Consider the following 23,302-nt stretch of genomic DNA (forward strand, 5'->3'; position numbering starts at 1 on the left):
AGTATTTTACTATGCAACCTAGCTAGTTATGTTCGATTATTTCTAGCCAATCCTTTACAAGGGTGTTGTGCTCCGTTGTTTAATGTATTTTTCATTTGATCTTGTTAATAAAATAATTGTTTAAGGTCTTTTTTTTTGTCATTATGCATCCATAATAACGTTAAAATATTTTAATTTAAACAAATATTCTATCATTTTTATTTAACGATTTTTTTTTTTAATTTAGATTATACATTAATTTAGAGTAAATGATTATTTCACTATATCTAAATCTCTATCTTTTTTGGACCCAAAAGATATATCTATTGAGGTGTCTGTGCTACATACTCAACGGTGTCTCTGCTACAACACTTGTTCAACTTCTTTAAAAATAAAACACTTGTTCAACACCGTTTGAGGTAGGCGACCCTTATGGGTCATGTATGGTAGGACATGCATTTACAAGTTTTTTATTTTTTTTTATTTTTTTATGTTGGTCTTGTAACTTGCATTTGTAGGTCAAGCCAGCATTAGTTACCTGTTGTTGCAGGTCATCAGTAATATATTAATCACATGTAACTTTAAAAATAATTTGATGTATATATGTATATGGTTTTTCCAAACTACAAAATTAATAGTTAACTTTAATATTTAACTATTAATTGTTTGTTTTTAAGAAAAAAAATAATATAAATTTTTAAGTTTGGGGGGCATTTTGCACATAAGTGCAAAACTTCAGGGGAATATTTGCAAAACGTCATGTTCACTAACAGAAAAATTTGACGGAGGGGGTAAATTGACTAACATTGTGAAATTTCAGGGGGGTAATTGAAGTTTTGTTAATTTCAAGGGGGTAATTGATGAAACTTACAATTTCAGGGGGGAAATTGACTATTTACTCATTACTTTATTAAAGACAAAAATTAAACATTATACTCCCTCTGTCCCTCAATAAATGACCTAGTTGACAATATACATTATTGACTTAATATACTTTGACCATATTTTTCTACTAATTCACAAAGATAAATAATATCATATAAGATGTTGTTGGAATCTTCTCGATGAATATTTTTAAAATATTAAGTTTTCATAATTTTTTTTAATAGAGAATTGAAGATATCAAAGATAAAACATATGCATTGGTACGTGTGTCGAAATCAACTAAATCATTTAATATGGAACGGAGGGAGTAATATACATTGCTAGTGGGTCAACATGTCTAAAGATCTATGCCATTGAAAACTTCTTTCCAAATCCAATAACAAAAAAACATTTTAAAAACAAAAAAAAAAAAAAATGTAGTCATCTACGGTAGGAGATCCATTGAGATCTCCTACCGTGGCCTAAGCCCTTGTTCAACTTGTAAACTCCACATATCTTAAAAAAAAATAAAAAATTGTAGACTCCACATAGTTCTGATCGGTTTTCTTGGCCATTCTAAAATGATATCATCAAACTAGTTGCGTAGGATATTTGAAAACTCCAACAAAATAATGGATAGTAGCTATCAATTGAATTGTTTTTATATATTTAAAATTCAAGACTTTGTCTTTATCAAACAACTCTGACACGTAAATTCGAGTGCATTAAAGACACTAACAAAAAGCCAACAATGATATTTTTTAATCTTTGTCGTAATTTCCTCGTTATTATTCTTATTTCATGTTTCATGATTCGTACATTAAAAAAAACAAACACTCTACACAATTCAATTTTCGAAGTGTCACAAAAAAGAAAAAGCAAAGAGAAGAAATGGAGCGTTTGCCACAAGATTTAGTATCCAGAATCCTCACAAAGTTACCAGCAATAGAGTTATCAAAATGCAAATCCATTTGCAAATCATGGTTAGCTCTCATAACTAATCCTCAATTTATTACTAATTACTATACTATCTACAACAACCAACATGAACATCTTTTAGTCATTCGTAGACCTTTTCTTTGTGGTCTCAAAACATACATTTCACATCTTTCTTGGAATTTTAATGATCCCAAAAAACATATTATTTCTTCTGAGATTTTTAACCCACCATATGAATACAATTCAGACCATAAATATTGGACTGAAATAATGGGTCCTTGTAATGGCATATACTTTCTAGAAGGTAATCCAAATGTAATGATGAATCCTTCATTGATACAGTTTATGGTTTTACCTCAATCCCATTTTACAGCTCCTCAAGGTTTTTATTCTTTCAGTGAATATTATGGTTTTGGTTTTGACCCTAAAACTAATGACTATAAAGTGGTTTTGTTGAAAGATCTTTGGTTAAAGGAAACAGATGAGAGACAAAATGGGTATTGGAATGTTGAGTTATATAGTTTTAATTCAAATTCTTGGAGGAAACTTGATGCTGAAGATTTACCTCTTCCTTTTGATATTTGGGGTTCTTCAAGAATCTACACTTTTGTGAGAAATTGTTGTCATTGGTGGGGTTTTATTGATGGTAATATTGGAGATGTTGTTTTAGCATTCGACATGGTTGATGAACGGTTTAGGAAGATTAAAGTGCCAAAGATTGAGCATTCCAATTCCTCAGGTGAATGTTTTAAAACATTGGTACCTTTTGATGAATCTGATACTATTGGTGTCATTGTTTATCCTGTAAAGGGATTAGAAAAATGGTTTGATGTTTGGGTGATGAATGATTATTCGGATGAAGGATCTTGGATGAAGTTATATAGTATTGGACCTGTGCCTGTGATTTATAAGCTTGTTGGATTTTATGGGAGTAATAGGTTTCTTTGGAAAGATAGCAATGAGAGGTTGGTGTTGTATGAAGCTGAGAGTGGAAATATAAGATATCTTCAGGTTTCTGGAAAGTATGATTCAACAAGAGCTGCTAGATATATGGAAAGTCTTGTTTCACTTCAAAGAGGAAATGAGAGTGGTTATCAATGTTTTTCTTGTAGTTTGGTTCATGATCCACTTTTGAACCTGGGGGAGTAATTTAATTTTCTTTATTACTTTGTAGTTTAGTCTTCTATTGTACCGTGCTTTTGTTGAATCTTCAAAGTGTAGTTTTTACTTAAATCGTGGTTGCATACCGCAATTTTGTCAAATTCATTGTCAATGCAAAAAAGCACTTAAAATCATGAATTTTCAGAATCTTCCATCGAATCTCTTTTAATTCGCGGTTTGGGGGTAAGGAGAATTAGGGAGTTTAACTTGGCGTTGTTGGGGAAGTGGTCTTGGCGGATGGTGACGGAGAGAAATGGGATGTGGTTTAATTTATTGGCCACTAGATATGGCCTTGCAGGGGGGCGGTTGCAGGCTGGGGGAAGGGAGGGGTCGGCGTGGTGGAGGGAGATAATTAATATTCGTGATGGTGTTGGATCGGTGGTGGGTACTTGGTTTCCTTACAATTTAAATTTAAAGGTCGGAAACAGGGTACATTCTTTATTTTGGTTTGATAGGTGGGTGGGGGACGTTCCTTTTCAGGTTCGACTCGGACGTCTGTTTGAGTTGTAAGAAAATAAATTATTAACTGTAGCTCAAATGTTTCAGTTGGGTTGTGATTATGGAGGGGATGCGTGGAAGTGGAGAAGGGGGTTACGGGTTTGGGAGGAGGAGTTGGTAGTTGAGTGTAGGATGTTATTATTGTCTGTTATGCTGCAGGTTGATGTTGATGATGTCTGGTCTTGGTCTCCTGATCTAGTAGCTGGATATACTGTGCGTGGTGCATACAAATCGCTTATAAGTGAGATGGGATCGTCACCTAGTGTTCCCTTGGTGCCTGCTGCTTTGGAGAAAAGAAGTTCTGTTAAAAGTCTCAATTTTTGCCTGGCGTCTTTTCCATGGTAGATTGCCTACGAAGGCGAATTTATTCAAAAGGGGAATCGTTCATCATGATGCTCATATGTGTGTTACTAGGTGCAGATTAATTGAATCAGATGTTCACCTTTTCCTGCATTGTGACGTTTTTGGTCAGGTGTGGCAGCTTGTCCAACATTGGTTGGGTGTTTATCCAGCAGATCATGCAAGCATGGTGGATCATTTCCAGGTCTTGCAAAATTACGTTGCTCTATTATGCATCTTTTCTGGTTTACGAGTTCTTGGGTGATTTGGAAGGAAAGGAATGCGAGAATATTTCGCGCAAAAGAAAGCACTCATCATCAGCTATTGGAAAAAATAAAACTCCCTTTTCTTTTAGTGGTTTAAAGCTCATTCTATTGCTTTTTATTATAGTTATTATGATTGGTGCCATAACCTTTTTTATGTCCAGGGGTTGGTTAACCTTTAACATTATCTATTGAAACACTTCTGTAATTATTGGTTATCCTTCTTTGTATACCTTGTGCTGGAAGGGTATATATATGAAGCCGGCTCGTGAATAGTACTGGGAACGAATGTAACATCAACCTAATCAATAAATTTCTTTTTTACACCCGTGTACCTTGCTTCCATAAAATAATATATTATATATTATTACAACTCGTGTACCATGCGTCGAAAATTAATAATTTCTGGATCCACGGAGACCAAATCATTTATCTATAAATTGCTACTTGCAAGAAAATGTTATCACTCATAAATTTCACATTTCTTGCCAGCAGCACATGCACATCATTTATTGAAATTCAGATTGATATTTTGAAGTCAAACTGATGAGTTGGAAACAAAGACTATTGATTATTCAAAGCATGGGCGATTTTTTATGGACATGTCAATATTGAGTTGTGTTAAGCATCTTCAAAAAATCTTTTCTGAATTTAAAGCTAGAGGCCATCCTGGATGAAAAAGTTGACTATCTAATTAGATTTAGGTAGACATATTTGATTTCAGAATTGCCTCTAATTCTAAAATTACAAAAGGTTTATTGAAGAATAAAGGTGATTACTCAGCGGTACTATATCCATTTGAGGTAACAACTTAACGTCTCTGATTAAATTTCTTAATACTCGTTTGATATGCTAACATTCTTCAACAACGTCTCTCCCATTCTTTTTTACATAAAGACCTGAACAGTTGAAGAAAAAAAACAAGGCTTTTTTGTAGAAGTCTCTTTCTTGTGTGATTGAGCATTATTAGTGGAAGTCTCTTTGATTGTATATCAAGTGTAAAACACAGTCTTACTTATTCGTTAAACTCTGATTGTATAAGTCTCTTTCTTTTGTGATTGAGCAAAATTAGTATCTTACTTGTGTGTTTGAACAAATTGCAATCTGGTTTGATTATACTGAAAATTCCTTGAAAGTGCAATGAAACTTGACTACTATCTCAATTTGTGGAAGGAAGGTGTAATTGTTTCTGTTGTATCCTTCTCTTTCTCTTTGTCTTTCATTTTTTTTAAACCGCTGCTTAACTCAGTTTAAGACTCTCAAAAGGACTCTATTCAGCTTCATACTCTGAAGTGTTTTTACAAAAACATATAAAAGTTTGGTAAAAGCCAAAATAATTCAACCCCCCATCTTGTGTTTTTGTCACCTTCAGTCAAAATTTCAAAATTTGTTTTCTATTTGATTTTGAGAAAAACAAGCTAGATATGAAACTGATGTTTACATTTTCTACGGACCAAAAGTGTCACGAAAATTTAAACAAGAGTGTTCATTGTTATAATGAGAAGATGATCCCATTATATTTCTAAAAAATTTGGAAATTGTTGGAACAAAATTGGTATCTACAATTCCTCTAGAGTTTTGATGATAACAAATTGTTGAAGAACAATTGAATATGCTAATATATGTTCAAGTGTGCAGGACCATAAATTAAAATTTAACAAGGTCTGAACATGTATAAGAGCATCAGAAGCAGAAGAGAACCTAAAAGATTATGGTAGAATATTTGAAGAAAGGTCAACTAGAAGTCAACACCTTAGATCAGAAGAAAGAAACTCAGAAGCTGAAGATCTGCATCAAACTCTAAAAACCTCCACACTCTGAAGAATAGAAGATCCAGAGGGTCCCAAAATTCACGTCAGATTTGTCCTTTTCTGTAGCTGTCTCTATCAAGTCTTGATAGTACAATCTGTCTTCTTTTGACCATGTATAGAAACAAATAAAAAACTTCAAGGACAACCAGAATGAACAGATAATTTCAATTTATGCAATGAATTTCGAATGTCTAATCAACAATATTATCCATATCAGGTAATGATCCAACATCCTTGATTTGAAGCTTCTCAACAACTCTTAATGGCTAGCACTCTTTTCCAACGTCTCTAAAATTTTGAGCTATATATATATATTTTATTTTGTTTTCACTTTTTTTTTCTTTCATTTTGAGTGTTCCATGTTGGATTGTAAATTGTAGTATGGGGTCTTCAACAATAAAAATGATCTTTGCTCTTACACCGTTAAGTGTTCAATCAAGAGACCGGAGCTTTGATACGAAGGTGGTTGGAAACGGGTGGTTGGTGAGGCACCTGATTAGAACATTGAAATGTCATGAAGATAATAGTACAGCTCAACAAAACAGAAGGACACAACTAAATATCAAAATACATCTTAGTTAGTTAGATTACTTGTATAACATGCTCCTATTAGATAGTTTATTTGGCTACTATAGAACTCTCACTAACTACCATAAATGTTACATTGTAATCTCATCATTCACTAATTTGAGGAATTGTAATGTTTTGAGGTAAATCAAATATTTTGAGGCGAATTCTATTGTTTGGTTAATAATTTAAAATTTTTTTAAAATGATGAAAATTTATGAAGTATTTTGTTCAAGTTAAATTTAGAGAATTTCAAATGACACCTAAAAGTTAAGAATTTCAAAATTCTTCATTATTATAATTTTTCAAATTCCTCAAATTTTCCAAAATTTGCAATTTGACCCTCAAATTTTTCAAAAATTATAATTTGACCCCTCAAAATTTTGAAATTTACAAATTAAATCCTAATTTGAATTTTCAAATTTGCCAAAAAAAATTAAAATTTATAAAAGTTTCTCAAAAAATGATCACAATGAATTTTTTTATTATTACATCCAAACAAAAGTATTGAGAAATAAAAGTAATTTAATTGAAACAAGGTATAATTTGATTGTTGGATGATGGTTGGGATTTAAATATATCTCTCTTGACTAAATGGAGCTTATTATGTAGTATGTTCCTCCTTAAGTTGGAATTTATCATTATTTTCCATTACTTCAGACTCGCCTATCACATCTTAATATTAGACTTTTGAGCCCTTACTTATAGTAACAAATGACACATGTCGCTTTTTAAGGGCTGCCACCTATGAATCACAATTATTCAAGGTACAAGTTTTTATCCACTCTTAGCTTTTTCTTTCAAACAAACCAATGCACAGTGGCGGATCTTCATAGGGACCTGCAGGTGCCATGGTACCCCAACTTTTCTATATATATTAGATTAGGCATAATTGTATCACAACTATGCAAATGACGTAATGAAATGATTTTTGTTTTTCTTGCGTAGGTCGCGGGTTCGACCCTTCCATCCTCTTTCTCTTTATATTTTTACTATTTTGTTCAAAAAAAAAAGCTCCTGTGTGGATTCGAACCAGCATCCCCTACTCTGCAATCAAGCAAAATAAACTACTGGACCAGTTAACAATTATAATATTTCTTTCAAACAGTTTAATATATATTTCATACAATTCTGACACCCCCATAAAATATTCGAAGATCCGCCACTGCCAATGCATGTTATTTATTATGTGGACAAAGAAGGTCCATTCAAATTCAAATCTATCTTCTATCTATCTATCTATCTACTATATATATATAAAAACAAATAACTACCAATAATATTTTACTGCCCCTGGTCTAAATTCTTTTACTGCCCATTTTTACAGCTACTTAAGGGCAATACAGCCATTTCATTGTTCTCTGATGCCTTAAAATCACTCCAATTTAATTTTGCCAATTTCTTCCCATCTTATCCTTTATTATAACTACCGTATACTTTTCAATGAGGGATAAACCCGAATTTTTATATCTATTTGATTGTTTAACATTTTATTTGAACACAAATAACTTGAACTTCCACTTTTGCCACTCTAATAGATGTAGTAAATAGTTCCAAGCAGAGGATAAATATGTAAAAATGGTCAAGGTTATCAACTTTTCATACTACATCCAATGTTACATACTTTTAACCACCACTGTTCTCCCATGCATGCTATTATCCGCTAGGCTATAGACGTTATTGAGTTGCTATACACTACCTTACGGCAACAAAATTTAGGAATCACAAAATCTAGCTTTGAAGATAAGGAGTCTCTCTCTCTTGCCCAACCATCTCAATTTTGATCTCTCTAACAAGGTTTGAATCACTTAAACTCGGTTCTTGCATGTTAAATAATCATTTAGCTCTGATGTGGTTTGATGTAATCTCATTTTTCTTTAAAAAAAAAATTGTTGTTTTCTTTAAAGTTCATCAAAAATCTTGAAATAAGTTGTGAAATTTGTTATTGTAGTTGAAGTTCTATGTTTTTTTTTTAAGAAAGATGAAGTTCTATGTTTTTTTTTTAAGAAAGATGAAGTTCTTTGATAACAACATTGTTTTTTTTTCTTAACATTGTTGATTCAATTTCTATTTTTATTTATATTTATTTTGTTCTTAATCGTTTATGCTCATGTTTTTTGTTCTTTCACTTAAAGGTCCTTTTTTTTTTTTTATTGAAATCCAATATCAAAAACGTGTTTTTACTTTCAATTTTTTTGTTGATTTTAGTTGTGATAAGTTTAAAATCACTTAAAATAAGTGATTTTGTTGCATCTGTAATACTCAGAAATCCATTTTCGTGGTTTTAAGTTTTGATGTGTTTATAATCACTTATAGAGTTCACTTAAAGGACGTGTTACAAGCTTTATTAACACTAAACAATCACTTGATGTTTGATGTGTTTAAGATACCTAAAAGCATGTGTTTTTCTTCATTTCATTGTTTTAATTTTTGATGTGTTTAAGATAGCTAAAAGCATGTGTTTTTCTTGGATCTGTTATGCTGTTTGTATTAGGATGGAAGATCATATTGAAGTTGCTCGTCCTTTTGATGATATCAAAGATATTGATGATTCAAAAGACATCTGGACTCTGCCAGTTAGAATCGTTGATGTTTGGCCTGTCATCAGTAAATTTAAGAGTGAACATATTGAGATGGTCATCATGGATGCTCAGGTATTATATTTATGATACATTTGTTAACATTATATACATTTGTTATCATGGATCGTTGATGTTTTCACTGATTTAAATTGCAGAGTGGTAGGATTCAGGTGACTGTCCCTAAGAAATTTGTGGCAGAGTTTAAGCAGATTATGTACTTGAATAACACTCTTGAAATGGAAAACTTTAAGGTTTGCAAAAATGAAATTGTTGTGAAGGCAACTCCTCATCCATATCGGCTAATTGTCACCGGAGCTACTGTCATTACACCAGAAGATTTTCCTGCAATTCCTTTGGCAGGGTTCTGTTTTAAGGATTTTGAAGATGTTCTTGCTGGGAAGTACAGACCAGATCTAATAGTGGGTTAGTATATCATTTAAAACATATATATCAATTTCTATTTTTAGACGTATTAATGTTTTCATTTAAACTGAAATACCATTTAGATGCAATTGGTGCCTTTCAAGAGGTGACCAATACAAACAGGAGCTCAGGAAGGCTCCAATCAATCACATTTCTTCTCAGAGATGCTAGGTATGATATCCATAAACCAAAATCGGATGTAGTATCATTATGTTTCTTTGTATTATTAAATGTATTTATGTTAGTATTGTTTCTTTCGTAAATGTAGTGGGAAAATGCTCCATTGTTGTCTTTGGGATGATTATGCAAAGCAGTTTTCTGATGCTTTGGCCAGCTACAATGGTCATGATCTAATCTGCATCATTATCAAGCATTGTAGGATTAAACCTGCACAAGGTTTATATATTTTCCTATCACATAATGCTTACAAAATTTTCCTTAATACTATCACCAATAATTTAACTTTGATATATGTGTTAGGTAATTATCCTGTTTGCTTCACTAATGCTTGGGATGGCACTCAACTTCTCTTCAATCCTGTTTGTCCTGAAGTTGCTAAATTCAAAGAATTGTTAGTTGTTTCTTACTAAATCACTATTATTTTTTCTACATTATATTTTGTTTTACATATATTAACATAGTACTTTGAATGCAGATTGAAACTTCTTCCAGTTGATGATGTTGATATGAGTCAGAATGCATCTCAGTTTAGTCAAGGATCTCAGTTATCAACTCCAACTGATATAATGTCAAAGGCTACTTTTCTCAGTCTCTCTGAGATTAATGACATTACAAATGTCTTGCTCCATCAACAATCTCATTTAAATATACTTCTTAATTATGTCATAAAGTGATGTTAACTTAATTATAACTTATTCATTGTTTCAGGAGATAATATGTGTTACTGTTGCTGAGATAACGAAACTGAATGCCACTAGATATGGATGGACTTATGATGGGTGTAAGGAATGTACCAAAGTTGTCAAGATGGATGATGGACAGTTGAAATGTAAAAATGCTCATGTTAATCAGAAGCCTGTTCCGAGGTAATCTTTCTTAACTATATTAATATAACAGAACTTCTGTTAAAAACATATTACAATCAATTTATATTATGATATAGGTACAAAGTTGAGGTTCAGGTTGAACATAAGGGAAGTAAGGCAAGATTTCTGTTCTGGGACGAGCTAACCGTGTCCATTTTAGGAATATCTGCTACAGACTTGAGGGAGCAGATGATTCAGGTATGTTGATTAATCATTATTATAAGTTATATTAGTGAATTCTATCTACGATAAGAGTATCTAATATCTGTTAGTTTTTCAATTTCTGTATGGAAGGCTGGCCATACCAATCCAAAGACCTACCCTAAGCTCCTTGACAAACTGGTATTCAAGAAGAAGAAGATTTTCAAGGTTAAAGCTCACCCTGGCTCAAATCCATGCTCTATTATACAGTTCAGTGAAAGTGAACAGCTGTTGGGTAATCTTGAGAAGCAATTTGGATTGGAGGAGGTAATAAGAATGTCATTCTAAATATCTTATCGTATTATTCAATAAATGTCATATATGTTAACTAATCTCAGTTTTTTTATATAGGAGAGTCAAATTAAGAATGTTGCTGGAGAAGCAGTCCTTGCATTAGAAGCTGTTTCAGAAACCAAAGACCTATCACTCATTCCATCTGTATGTATTTATTGGCAAACTTTAACCTGAGATTATCAAAATTAAATTATTGACAGTAGCTTAAAATACTAACTTTTTGCAACAACTTTATAGCTTTCTCTATGTGGTGAAAATGAACCAAGTTTTGCTATGTCCACACCTCCTGCCAAAAGATTGTCTCAAGATGAATCTGATTCTGCTACAAAGCCTGGTGCTGAAGATATTCAGCCAACCCAACTTTCATCCACTAAGTTTGCCAACAACCGAAAGTATCCAAAGACGCCTAAGCTTGAGAAGAAGTAGGTCTTACCAGGAACATCTTTTGAAGGACAATATCTATGTTAAATATGTAGAATGCTTAACCTATTTTGTGTCTAACCAACAATGACTATTTTGTTGTGAATCAGAGTACAAGCCATGGCTAACTCTTGATGCACAATCTAAAGCATCTATTATTTGTTGTTTATGTTTGTCATGTGATTGTAGTTGTTTATGGGCCTACCAGTTATGATGAACCACTTTCTCATGAACAAATGAAATATATGTTAATCCTTTCATTACTATGCATAATCATTCGAGCAATTTCTAGAGACGCAATATTTTGCAATCACCAACTGAGATGTGATCACAAACGTAGGATAATCAAACTTATATGATGGAATTTAGCTTAATTATTAACATGACACCAATCAACGAATTCAGTTTTATACATCAATGTATTTTAGGTTATTCATATTTATCAAATACAGATTAGTTCAAATAATTAGCAGAATTTTCTTAAATAATTTTCTATTTAATATAATGCAAGTATCCATCAAATTGATCTACATAAAGAGATTACATCGAACATTTATAGCATAGCTTCAGTCAATGTATATAACTTGCATTGTAATTCAAACTACTCCTGATCAATTTCCTAAACAATTTTCTTGACAGACCTTTAGCAGCCTATATACTATGCTTCAGTAGTCACAAACAAGATTACACACTGTATGGCTGGTGAGTTCATCAAAACCAATCTATATATTATATTATATTATCAAAGTGTTTTGTTTAGTTAAATAGATATTGCTTGCAAGCTGTTTATCGTAAACCGTGATGACTAACCTGATAAGATGTTTTTAGCTAAGAGTTGTAACAAGTACTTGAGTATACCTAAAAATATAATGTTAAAATACATTACATTTCTACAAAGGACTATTAGCTATTACCATAGAGTATGGGCTACGAATAGTGTTTAGCAACTTCTTAGGTTACTATTGTTAAGAGTACTTGAGTAGAACTAAAAATATCATGTTAAAATACACTATATTTCTACAATATACTATTAGCTATTAGCATAGGGTATGGGCTATGAATAGTGATTAGCAACATCAATGTTCAGGCGTATAATTAAATATTATTACTACTCATAATTTATGATTTTTTTTTTTCCAAACATAAAGGCAAATTTCAAAACGGAGGGAAACAATGGAATGACAATTCAAATTTTCAAATTAACTTTTGTACTTTCTTTAATCATATCCTTACATTAATAGAAATTTTGTGAACTTCACACAAAATATTCTGATTCAATGTCTTCATCTTCCCAACACTAATTTATTTTCCACAGTTAAGTAGTTATTACAAATGGATGTGAACAAGAAGAAGGAAAATGCTTCTATTGCAAGGTTGAAAAGAAGATATGTCCTTAAATCTAAGAGGTCAAAAAAACAAAAAATCTATACTCAAGGTCCATCTAATCCTTTAGGGGATATCACTAACATATCAGTTAAACTCAGCATTAGTAGATTACAAAACATAAACAATGTTAGAACTTCTGAGTTTAATGCTTTCACATCCCCTGCTTATACACCAAGATTTACTTTTCCCATCAATACCCCCACTTTGCCTCATCACAAGTCCACAACAGGTTCCACAAAAACATCCCATTTTCCCATTAGTAGTCCTACTTTGCGTGAAGCTGGATCATCTAAGAATAATGTTCACGCAAAATTAACAACTGTTAGGTCAGCAAAATACAATTTCAGCATCAATACTCCTAATTTACCTGAAGATGGATTATCTAATATGAAGATGAAGGAAAATGTTGCACCAGTTATGTCACCACCACACAGTTTTCCCATCAATGCTCCTACTTTGCTTCATCTTCGATCATCTGGAAATAAGATGAAAGAAAACTTCACACCTCTTAGGGGACCAACATACCATTTTCCAATAAATACTCCTATTTTTACTCATCTTGGTTCATCTCAACAGAAGATGAACCAAAACTTGACACTTGTAAAGTCACCTAGTTACAATTTCCCAATCAATACTCCAACTATGCCTCAACCTCAATCATCTCAACAAAAGGGAAAGGATAAGATTACACCAACAAATTCTACACCTAATTTTATGCCCAACTGCACTCAGCCAACCTCCTCATATCAGGTTAAGTCCTCAACGAGGAGAAGACCTAATTTTAATCAAATGGGAGTGAATCTAATGGATAGATTTACTGCAAACACACCTGATGTGCCTTCTTCATCAACGCCTAATGTTGAGATTAATGACTCCAACAATGGAATGCAGATTGATGACGATACCAGTTCTATAGATAGTGAAGAATTACAGGCATACATTCCTACACAAGATAGTGATGAAAGTGATACATCTGATACCGACCTTGAGGATCAAGAAAGCCCATTTAATGATATGAGGCTAAATGGGACTTCTCAAGTAGGTCATGGAGGTATGTTAAATCAATGATAACTAAAATATATAAACCTTTATCTATTTTAATGTTCAAATACTTTATTAAAATTACATGCATTTGACCACTATCTCATGTATTTATATAACAGCTTCCCAAGTTCGTAACATATGTCTCAATGTTAAGGTTAAGTCCGTCTATTATACCTGAGTTTATTTGTATACCTTATTTCAGAATATTTTGATATTGGAGATCCATCAATCGAATGTCAAAAATGTGGAGCATGCATGTGGTATCAAGAGCGTAAAAACAAATCAAGGAATAGTGCTCAACCAAAATATAACATGTGTTGCAGCAATGGTAATGTTCAAATTCCATTTTTGCCACAGCCTCCGCCATTGCTGCAACATTTAATGTTTGATCACTCAGCCACTGAGTCAAAAAAATTTCAGGATAACATACGACTATACAATAGCATGTTTGCATTTAGTTCACCTGGCTTTAAAGTTGATAAGGGAATTAAAGCAGGAAGAGGTCCTCCTACTATAAGAATTCAAGGTCAAGCATGCCACATGATTGGAAGTATGATTCCATTACCCGGAAAACGTCCAAAGTTTGCGCAACTATATATATATATGACACAAACAATGAATTAAAAAATAGAATCCAAGGTCTCAGGTAAGGCAGTTTCCTTATTTATTATAATATTGGTTTTTAATTGTGACGGCTTAAAACTAAACATACATTTTGTATTATTAATTCAGTAATCCGAAGTCGGTGAACATTGAGACGGCTGCCAGACTACAACAAATGTTGGATGAAAAGAACTGCCATGCCAAGTCTTTTAGAAAGGCACGTGATCGACTGAGGAACAACAATGTCCAAGATTTTAAACTAAAGCTCATTTCTGATAGGACAACTGATGGAAAGGTTTATAATCAACCTACTGTATCCGAAGTGGCAGCGCTGATAGTCGGTGATGTCGACTCAGCATCAAAAAGGGATATCATAATGGAAAGGCAAAGTGGTCAGCTAGAAAGAATTGATGAATTTCACCCAGCATATCTTGCATATCAATATCCTCTACTATTCCCTTATGGTGAGGATGGTTATAGGGATGATGTTTTACACAGAAATGTTGTCGATGGTTGTACCCGAAAAAGAGAAAAACTGACAATCAGAGAATGGTTATCATTCAGACTACAAGCAAGGAGAATGGAAGCTATGACAATTTTGTGTGCAAGAAGACTATTTCAACAGTTTTTGGTTGATGGTTTTACAATGATGGAAGCTGATAGGTTGAAATGGTTGAGGAGGAATCAGTCCAAATTGAGGGTTGGAAAGTACAAAAACTTGAATCAAACACCATCAGATGGAGATGACCAGTCTGGAAAACAAGGTAAGAGGGTTGTTTTACCATCAAGCTATGTTGGAGGCCGTAGATATATGGATCAACTATATTTCGATGGTATGGCCATTTCAAGTTCAGTGGGATTTCCAGATTTATTTATAACATTTACTTGCAATCCAAACTGGCCTGAAATTCAAAGAGTTGTTGGACCTCTACATCTAAAAGCACATGACCGTCCAGATATAGTAGCAAGAGTTTTCAAAATCAAATTTGACGAACTTTTGAATGATTTAACTAAAAATCATATCCTTGGCAGAGTAGTTGCATGTAAGTATTTATAATCAAATTTGCAACAGTTTGCTTCATAATTTATTACTGATTTTTATCTATTATCATAACAGATTTGTATACTATTGAGTTCCAAAAGCGAGGGTTGCCACATGCACATTTACTGTTGTTTTTACACCCTTCAAGCAAATATCCTACTCCAGAGCACATTAACAAGATTATATCTGCTGAGATACCAAGTCCAGTTCACCAGAAAGAGCTATACAAGTTGGTTGGCACTCACATGATGCATGGACCGTGTGGTTTAGCAAATATCAGTTCTCCTTGCATGAAGAAAGATCGTTGTTCCAAATACTTTCCAAAAAAATTCCAAAATGAAACTGTTGTTGACCATGAAGGGTATCCTGTTTACAGAAGAAGAGATAATGGTAGGCATATTCTGAAAAAGGGAATAACTTTAGACAATCGTCATGTTGTTCCGCACAATCCTTATCTCCTAATGAAGTATCAAGCTCATATCAATATGGAATGGTGTAACCAATCAAGTTCAATTAAATACCTTTTCAAGTATATCAACAAAGGTTATGACCGCATAACTGCAGCCGTGGTTCCCGATAAGTCAAATCAAGGTAATGTCAAGGATACTAACGCTGATGAGATCAAAAAGTACCTAGACTGTCGTTACGTATCACCAAGTGAAGCATGTTGGAGAATATTTGCTTTCCCAATTCATGGTAGGAAACCTTCTGTGGAACGATTGTTTTTTCATTTGCATGGAGAACAATCTGTGTACTTTAACGATTATGAAGAAATGGATGAAGTCCTCTTGAAGCCTTCAGTCACGGAATCAATGTTTACATCTTGGCTTGAATGCAATGCTCGATATCCGGAGGCTAAATCACTAACTTATTCTAAGTTTGTTTCAAAGTTTGTATATAAAAAGCAACAAAGAACATGGAAGCCAAGGAAGAAAGGATTCACCATTGGTAGGTTGATGTGGGTTCCTCCAAGTACCGGAGAAGTTTACTATTTGAGGAGGATGTTAACTTGTGTTAAGGGACCAACTTCTTACGAAGATATCAAAATTGTGAATAATATTCTATATGATACTTTTAGGGAAGCATGCTATGCAATGGGATTTTTGGAAGATGATAAAGAATACATAGCTGCAATCAAGGAAGCAAGTGTTTGGGCTACAGGTGTATTTCTGAGGATATTGTTTGTGACCCTTTTGCTTTCAGCTTCAATGGATAGACCAATACATGTATGGAATAATACTTGGCAATGGTTAAGCGATGGTGTCCTATATGAACAAAGAAAAGTGGCTAACAATCTAGGTATACTTATTAATTTTTTTTAACAATTTTACTAATACTTTCCAATAAACAAATATAACTAAAATTTAAATATATTGCACTTAGGTCTTAATCTTACAGAAGAGCAAATCAAAAATCTCACTCTAACCTTGATTGAAAAACACATGGAGAAAAATAGGAGATCACTTAAGGAATTCAAAGGCTTTCCATATCCAACTGGATATGTCATGGAAGAACTTGGCAATAGGCTAATATATGATGAACTTAACTACGATGTTAATGCATTAAAGGCTGAATTTGAAACACTGTTCAACTTACTTACAGGTATCCCACATTAGCAACTATATTTGTGAACTAACTCATTTTTTTTTATCAATTAATTAAATAATTTATATAATTTCAGCTGAACAGAAAATGATTTATCAGAAAATCATTACAGCAGTAAATAGTAATAAAGGTGGTGTATTTTTCTTAAACGGTTATGGCGGTACTGGGAAAACATTTATGTGGACAACCTTAGCTGCATCTTTGCGCATGAGGAGTAAAATTGTTTTAACTATTGCATCCAGTGGTATTGCTTCTCTGTTATTACCTGGAGGTCGGACAGCTCATTCAAAATTCAAAATTCCTGTTCCTACACTTGATAACTCAACGTGTAACATAGACGGAGGCAGTGAACTAGCACAACTTCTCAAGGTTGCTAACTTGATCATCTGGGATGAGGCACCTATGGCGCATAGAAATTGTTTTGAAGCACTAGATAGAACACTCAAGGATATTATGTCTGTAACTTCAAATTCAAACAAAATCTTTGGTGGAAAAGTTGTTGTTTTTGGAGGAGACTTCCGCCAAATCTTGCCGGTAGTACCAGGGGCAGATAGATCAGAAATTGTACATGGATCTATAAGTTCATCTTATATCTGGGATCACTGCCAAGTTCTCACTCTCACCAAGAACATGCGCTTGCAACAAAGCTGCGAATCAGAGGATCCTATTGAACTTAAAAAGTTTTCTGAATGGATACTGAATGTTGGTGAAGGAAAGATAGCTGAACCAAATGATGGTTTTGCTGAGATTGACATACCAGATGAATTTTTGATCAAGGATTTTGATAATCCTATAGATGCAATTGTGAAAAGCACTTATACTGATTTCTTGGACAATTACAACAACCCTGATTACTTGAAGCAAAGGGCAATTTTGGCTTCAACAATTGATGTAGTTGATTCCATCAATGATTATGTTCTCACAATGATCCCAGGTATATTCTTACCAACTTCTCAATAACCATAGTTATGAATCAAAATGGAAATTTTATTGATGTACATCATATCAATTTCACTTGAAATAATTATTTGTTTTGTTACAGGACAGGAAAAAGAATATCTAAGTTCAGATTCCATTGATAAATCAGAAATCAATGATGAAAGCCAATCTTTTGAAATACTCACTCCAGAGTTTTTAAGTACCCTTAGAACATCTGGACTTCCTAACCATAAAATCAAACTCAAGATTGGTACTCCAATTATGCTTATGAGGAATTTAGATTAAGCTGAGGGATTATGCAATGGTACTAGATTAATTGTTACAAGAATGGCAGATCATATTATTGAGGCCAAAATCATTTCTGGAAAAAACATTGGAAATCTAACTTACATTCCAAGGATGAACATGTCTCCTTCACAATCTCCATGGCCTTTTAAACTTAATAGAAGGCAGTTTCCTATAATTTTATCATATGCCATGACTATTAATAAATCACAAGGGCAATCTTTGGACAAAGTTGGACTTTACTTGCCAAAACCAGTTTTTGGCCATGGCCAATTGTATGTTGCATTTTCAAGAGTCAAAAGCAAGAAAGGTTTAAAGATATTAATCCATGATTCTGATAACAAGTCACTTACTTCAACAATGAATGTTGTCTACAAGGAAGTTTTTGAAAATCTGTATTAGGTAGGTTACTTATTCATTATTAATCAATATTTTCCTATACAATACTTGAATATTCATTTATTTAATTTATCTTTATGCTAATTCATTATGTGTGTTTAATACTTTTATTCAGATGGTACTTTTTCTTCTGTCTCCTAAAGAGTAGTAGGAACAATAATCAAATTCCAATGCAACTGATCACATGTGGACTTGCAAGTTATTTGGGAAGTGTTCCTGTTACTTATTTGTTATATGACTACTAACCCCTACCCATGTGCATTTGATTGATGTACTTTTTATTTTGGCTTATACAAAAGCAATGGAAATCTTTACTTTCATTGACAACTCCATCAACTTTGTCTTATTCTACAGTGAGGTGTTTCATCATTACTTATAGGTATTTTTTGATTATATTCTCTTCTTTTGATTCAATTCATCTTATTCTTCCTATACCTTATACAATAATATAATGAATGTAAACTATTTCTAACTTGACTAATATACATCTTTCTATTTTGCATGTATATTAAAGACAATTATCATGCAACCAAGTCTCATATGATGGCGAAACAGATACCACGTTTGAATTCAACAAAGCTATGCTGTTATAGACATAATTTTGAGTATCTATGTTTTTTTCATTGTTTGTATTATATAATACCTATATAATTCTGAATTTAAATGATCATTAACTTAAAAGTACTACAGTATTATGTTCAACATTGGTTTTCAATTACTCTTGCCAATTCAAACTTTGCACATACCACCTATGTTCACATATAAGGTCTATATCTCAATAATTTTTAACTTTTACTTACATTCACATCAATGTGAGATTCCCATTTTATGCCTGACTCACATAAATGTGTATTGACATGTCAAGTTAAAGCAAAACCATGCTATATAATACAAGACAAAAACTTTATCAATGACAAATTTCAGGAACCAGATCAAATCATATACATTGATTCAACCAGATTGATTTAGTCTTCTTTTACATTTCTCTTTATTATTATTTGTATCCACCAGACATTCAAACATATACTGAACCAACTTAAATAATATTTGAACAAACATATACTCTCACCATTACTGAACAATGGTTTGATTGATCACTGACTGAATTGGTAAATCAATTTTAATGCATCATGACATGCAAAAACAAACAAAACTCTCAAATTCAATACACATCAACTTATTATCACATATTCTTTACCCATTTATCATATATTAATATTTTACACACAAGGATGTTATAAAGACCACCAGGCCTGCATAACTGAAGCTACTTTACCCTTCGCACAATATCACTAATACAACACCATGACAGCTAAACAAGAAATCTTTGAGAAGCACCCAATTGAACACTTTACTGCTGTTAAATTATTAGTGCAGGTTATATCTTACAAATTTTGATCAAAGTTATATTGCTATTTATAATTCATCATAAACATTAGTATTTATATAACTAACTTTTATTTTTTAAATTTCAATTAGGACTATGTTGAAGTTGAACCAACCTTTGTTCAAAAACATTTCAATGATCTGAAGGATTCATGGACTATTTTAAATCACAGTGATGAAACACACTGCTTAAAGTTCAACAAAAGTTTTGTCAATCCTATCTTAACTAAAGGATGGTCTGCTCTTCAGATTTATCATGATTTCCCTGATAATGTTGAGGTCCTGTTTGCCTATTACGGAAATAATTTGTACTTTGTGGAAATGTTCAAAGAGATCACAGATAATACCTGCATTCCACCATTTCACAGTCGCAGCAAAATACCTCTACATACCATTCACTTTGACAATCATCTTACTGAAGCTGACTTCAATAATTCTGATATGGTTACATAACAATTTATGAATTACTTCATTATCATTATATTCTATTATGAACTCTTACTAAATAATCTTATCTAATTTACAGGTGGTGGAAGAAGATTTTGCCATGTTTATAAAGCATAATGGAATCCATAATTTAACACTTTGTGGAGATGATGGCAAAGAACAATATTTTGAAGTTTATTTCCTAACTGATCACAATCTTACTACTCTACTTGGCATTAACTGGGACAAATTCTGCAAGTCAAACAATTTCAAAATGGAGCAAAAAATCCGTTTCAAATTCTACACTTCTGATTTGTCTAAGTGTCATGTGTATCCGGTCATGATACCTACATCTTTTCCGTATACTTTGGGGTAGTATATTAAATCTGAGTTCCTCCTATCATTAATATGTAATAATCTTTATTTTGTATGCTACATTTGTATTCTGTTTGTAATATTGCGTACTATTTTCATTCGGTCAACTTTAAGTTTATATCTAGCACCAACTATATAAAATATCTATGTTATCATTAACTCTAATTCCATTCTATCCATTTTTTATTATTATATTCTATTCTTACTAAATAACTTATAATCAACCTTAAATATATTTCTTATTAAGTTCTATGCTTCACAGTTCAAATATAAAGCAATATACCATATAGTACATGTCTATATTAAAAAATAATAATCAAAATACCCACTTCATTTGTCTATAAATACAAATAATACTATCAAACACTTATATGCTCATAGAGATGAATATGGAAGAAATTAAGAAAGTGCTTCAAACTAAGCCACAAGCTCAACTTGAAATTGTCCAACTATCTTTTCAGGTATTTTTTAAACTTATTTCCCTATCCTTTTTCAAATTCTAAAACATCATTCAATAACTATTATTCCTTTTTTTAGAACTATGCAGAAATGGAACCTATCTTTATAGTTACTTACCATCATGAATTAGGAGAACATTTGAATGTTTGCAACAACGAAGGCAAATGTCATATCATAAAATACAACAAAGATTTGATCTATCCACTTATAACCACAGGTTTGAATGACCTTAAGGCATTCTATAACATTCAAGACAATGTCAAAATAATGTTGTCATATTTTGGCAATGATCTATTTCAAATTAAAAGTTTCACACCAAGAGATTCAACATCTTCTATTCCATCTTTCCATAGCAGAAATACAGATCATTCAAAATCTTTCATATATGATTTCACACTACCTACCAACAAAAACATAGATGGTTATTTGGTAAGTACATTATATTTTATTTCATTTTACATTCTAAACAACCTCCATTTGTTTTTTCAACATTTTAACATAAATATCTTATCTATTTTACAGATTTTACCACCTGCTTTGTGTTATTATATTAAACAAAAAAATACTGATAACTACATTACTCTATGCGGAGACGATGGACAAAAACAACATTTCCAGATTATGAAAAATAACTATGTTGAGACTACAATTGGAGGAAATTGGGATCATTTCTGTTTGAAGAATGGACTACAAGACGGATGTCAGATCCGGTTTAAATTTGCCCTTCAAGATCTTTTTTTTAAGTGTCATGTGTTCAATCTAAGCTTAGCATAATTGTGGTTCTTCATAAATGATGTAGTACATTTATGTTTGCATTTGTCTTTAACTATTAAAGTGGCCTATCTACTTCTCCAATGATATATGACATATCGAAAATTATGTATCCTATAATATAACATATTCAGTACCTAATATCTCTCAATTTCAATGCGTTACATTGTCCAAAACGATTTACCATTATGATAAATGTTACTTTATTGTTTGATCAGTTATGTCAAACTTCATTATTATCCTCTCCACTATATCTTATATATGCATGTATGAGAAAGAAAACTAATGTCAAGCACTAACAATTAACAAATTAATTCAGTAAACATTCCTTCACTATATCTTTTCAAAATTCTTCATTAAACTTTATAATAATATTTATAATTTCTCTAGAGGGCATACATACAACCTACGTGTTGAAGCAAGATATTTATACCATCCTTCACCAAAGTACATAAGACTTCCATTTCTTCTATCTCTCAAAATCTCACATTCATATGTCTCATATGTTTCTTCATCTATAAGAGTTAAACTATTTTGCTCATTCATGTCAAGTTCATCAGCTACATGTTTACGAAGATGCTACAAAGAAAGAAATCAACTTACTATTAATAAATTAAAAAAATTATACTTATATAATTAATACATATTCACGTAGCAAATAAACTTACCATAACACCATTTCCATTAGCCCAAATATACTTCGAATGTTTGGAATACATAATTATATATCTATTGAATAGTCTAATCAATCAAATACAACTCTATGCCAATGTACAACACTAATAGCACTTGAATGGTAAACTCATGTCAGGAATCTCTATTCCATTGTACTTTGAAAAATTCCTTTTCCTAAAAAAATATTATTTAACTAAAAGCTACAAAATATTCATATCTTTATAAAAATAATTCCTTCCTATAAATAAAACACTTACTATATTCATTGTCGTTGCAGTTTAATTCATTGCAAACCACTTACCATATACTATTTAATCTTTCATAATTTTACTTTATAATCCACTAATATGGAGTCAAGTTCTTCATCCATAAGTGAATTACCTTCCAGCCAAAGAAGGGGACAGAGTAGCAGAACTCCATTGATAACATTTGAGTCCAATAGACCTTATTTCATGGCTGTTTGCACAGAAGTATATAATCATTAACTTCTTCCAAGTTTATGTTATTTGATTTATATATT

At 32.2% G+C, this 23,302-nt stretch overlaps 3 protein-coding genes across 5 annotated transcripts; all 3 read left to right on the forward strand.

The window, feature by feature from the left end:
* Window positions 1-1,568: 1,568 nt before the first annotated feature.
* LOC120576923 (F-box protein CPR1) lies at window positions 1,569-6,585 on the forward strand. 3 transcript variants are annotated; one of them, XM_039827636.1, is made up of 3 exons: window positions 1,569-4,846; window positions 5,682-6,071; window positions 6,235-6,585. In XM_039827636.1, exon 1 carries the CDS (start codon window positions 1,645-1,647, stop codon window positions 2,929-2,931), a length of 1,287 nt encoding a protein of 428 aa, XP_039683570.1. In that variant the 5' UTR covers window positions 1,569-1,644; the 3' UTR covers window positions 2,932-4,846; window positions 5,682-6,071; window positions 6,235-6,585. The 3 variants fall into 3 exon arrangements, with proteins under 3 accessions (XP_039683570.1, XP_039683569.1, XP_039683568.1); XM_039827635.1 differs by having other exon boundaries at window positions 5,675-6,574; XM_039827634.1 differs by having other exon boundaries at window positions 5,682-6,574.
* A 3,116-nt stretch (window positions 6,586-9,701) lies between these two features.
* LOC120576976 (uncharacterized) lies at window positions 9,702-11,600 on the forward strand. The gene is made up of 8 exons (XM_039827856.1): window positions 9,702-9,822; window positions 9,907-9,997; window positions 10,082-10,223; window positions 10,315-10,472; window positions 10,550-10,670; window positions 10,767-10,940; window positions 11,025-11,111; window positions 11,205-11,600. Exons 1-8 carry the CDS (start codon window positions 9,702-9,704, stop codon window positions 11,391-11,393), a joined length of 1,083 nt encoding a protein of 360 aa, XP_039683790.1. The 3' UTR covers window positions 11,394-11,600.
* Window positions 11,601-12,719: 1,119 nt separating this feature from the next.
* On the forward strand, window positions 12,720-18,935 carry LOC120576977 (uncharacterized). Its single transcript, XM_039827857.1, has 9 exons — window positions 12,720-13,824; window positions 14,020-14,398; window positions 14,550-15,463; window positions 15,538-16,761; window positions 16,846-17,064; window positions 17,144-18,001; window positions 18,110-18,256; window positions 18,341-18,686; window positions 18,806-18,935. Exons 1-9 carry the CDS (start codon window positions 12,720-12,722, stop codon window positions 18,933-18,935), a joined length of 5,322 nt encoding a protein of 1,773 aa, XP_039683791.1.
* The last annotated feature ends 4,367 nt before the right edge of the window (window positions 18,936-23,302 follow it).

This window comes from Medicago truncatula, chromosome 7 (genome assembly GCF_003473485.1).
Source record: "Medicago truncatula cultivar Jemalong A17 chromosome 7, MtrunA17r5.0-ANR, whole genome shotgun sequence".
Taxonomy (NCBI): domain Eukaryota; kingdom Viridiplantae; phylum Streptophyta; class Magnoliopsida; order Fabales; family Fabaceae; genus Medicago; species Medicago truncatula.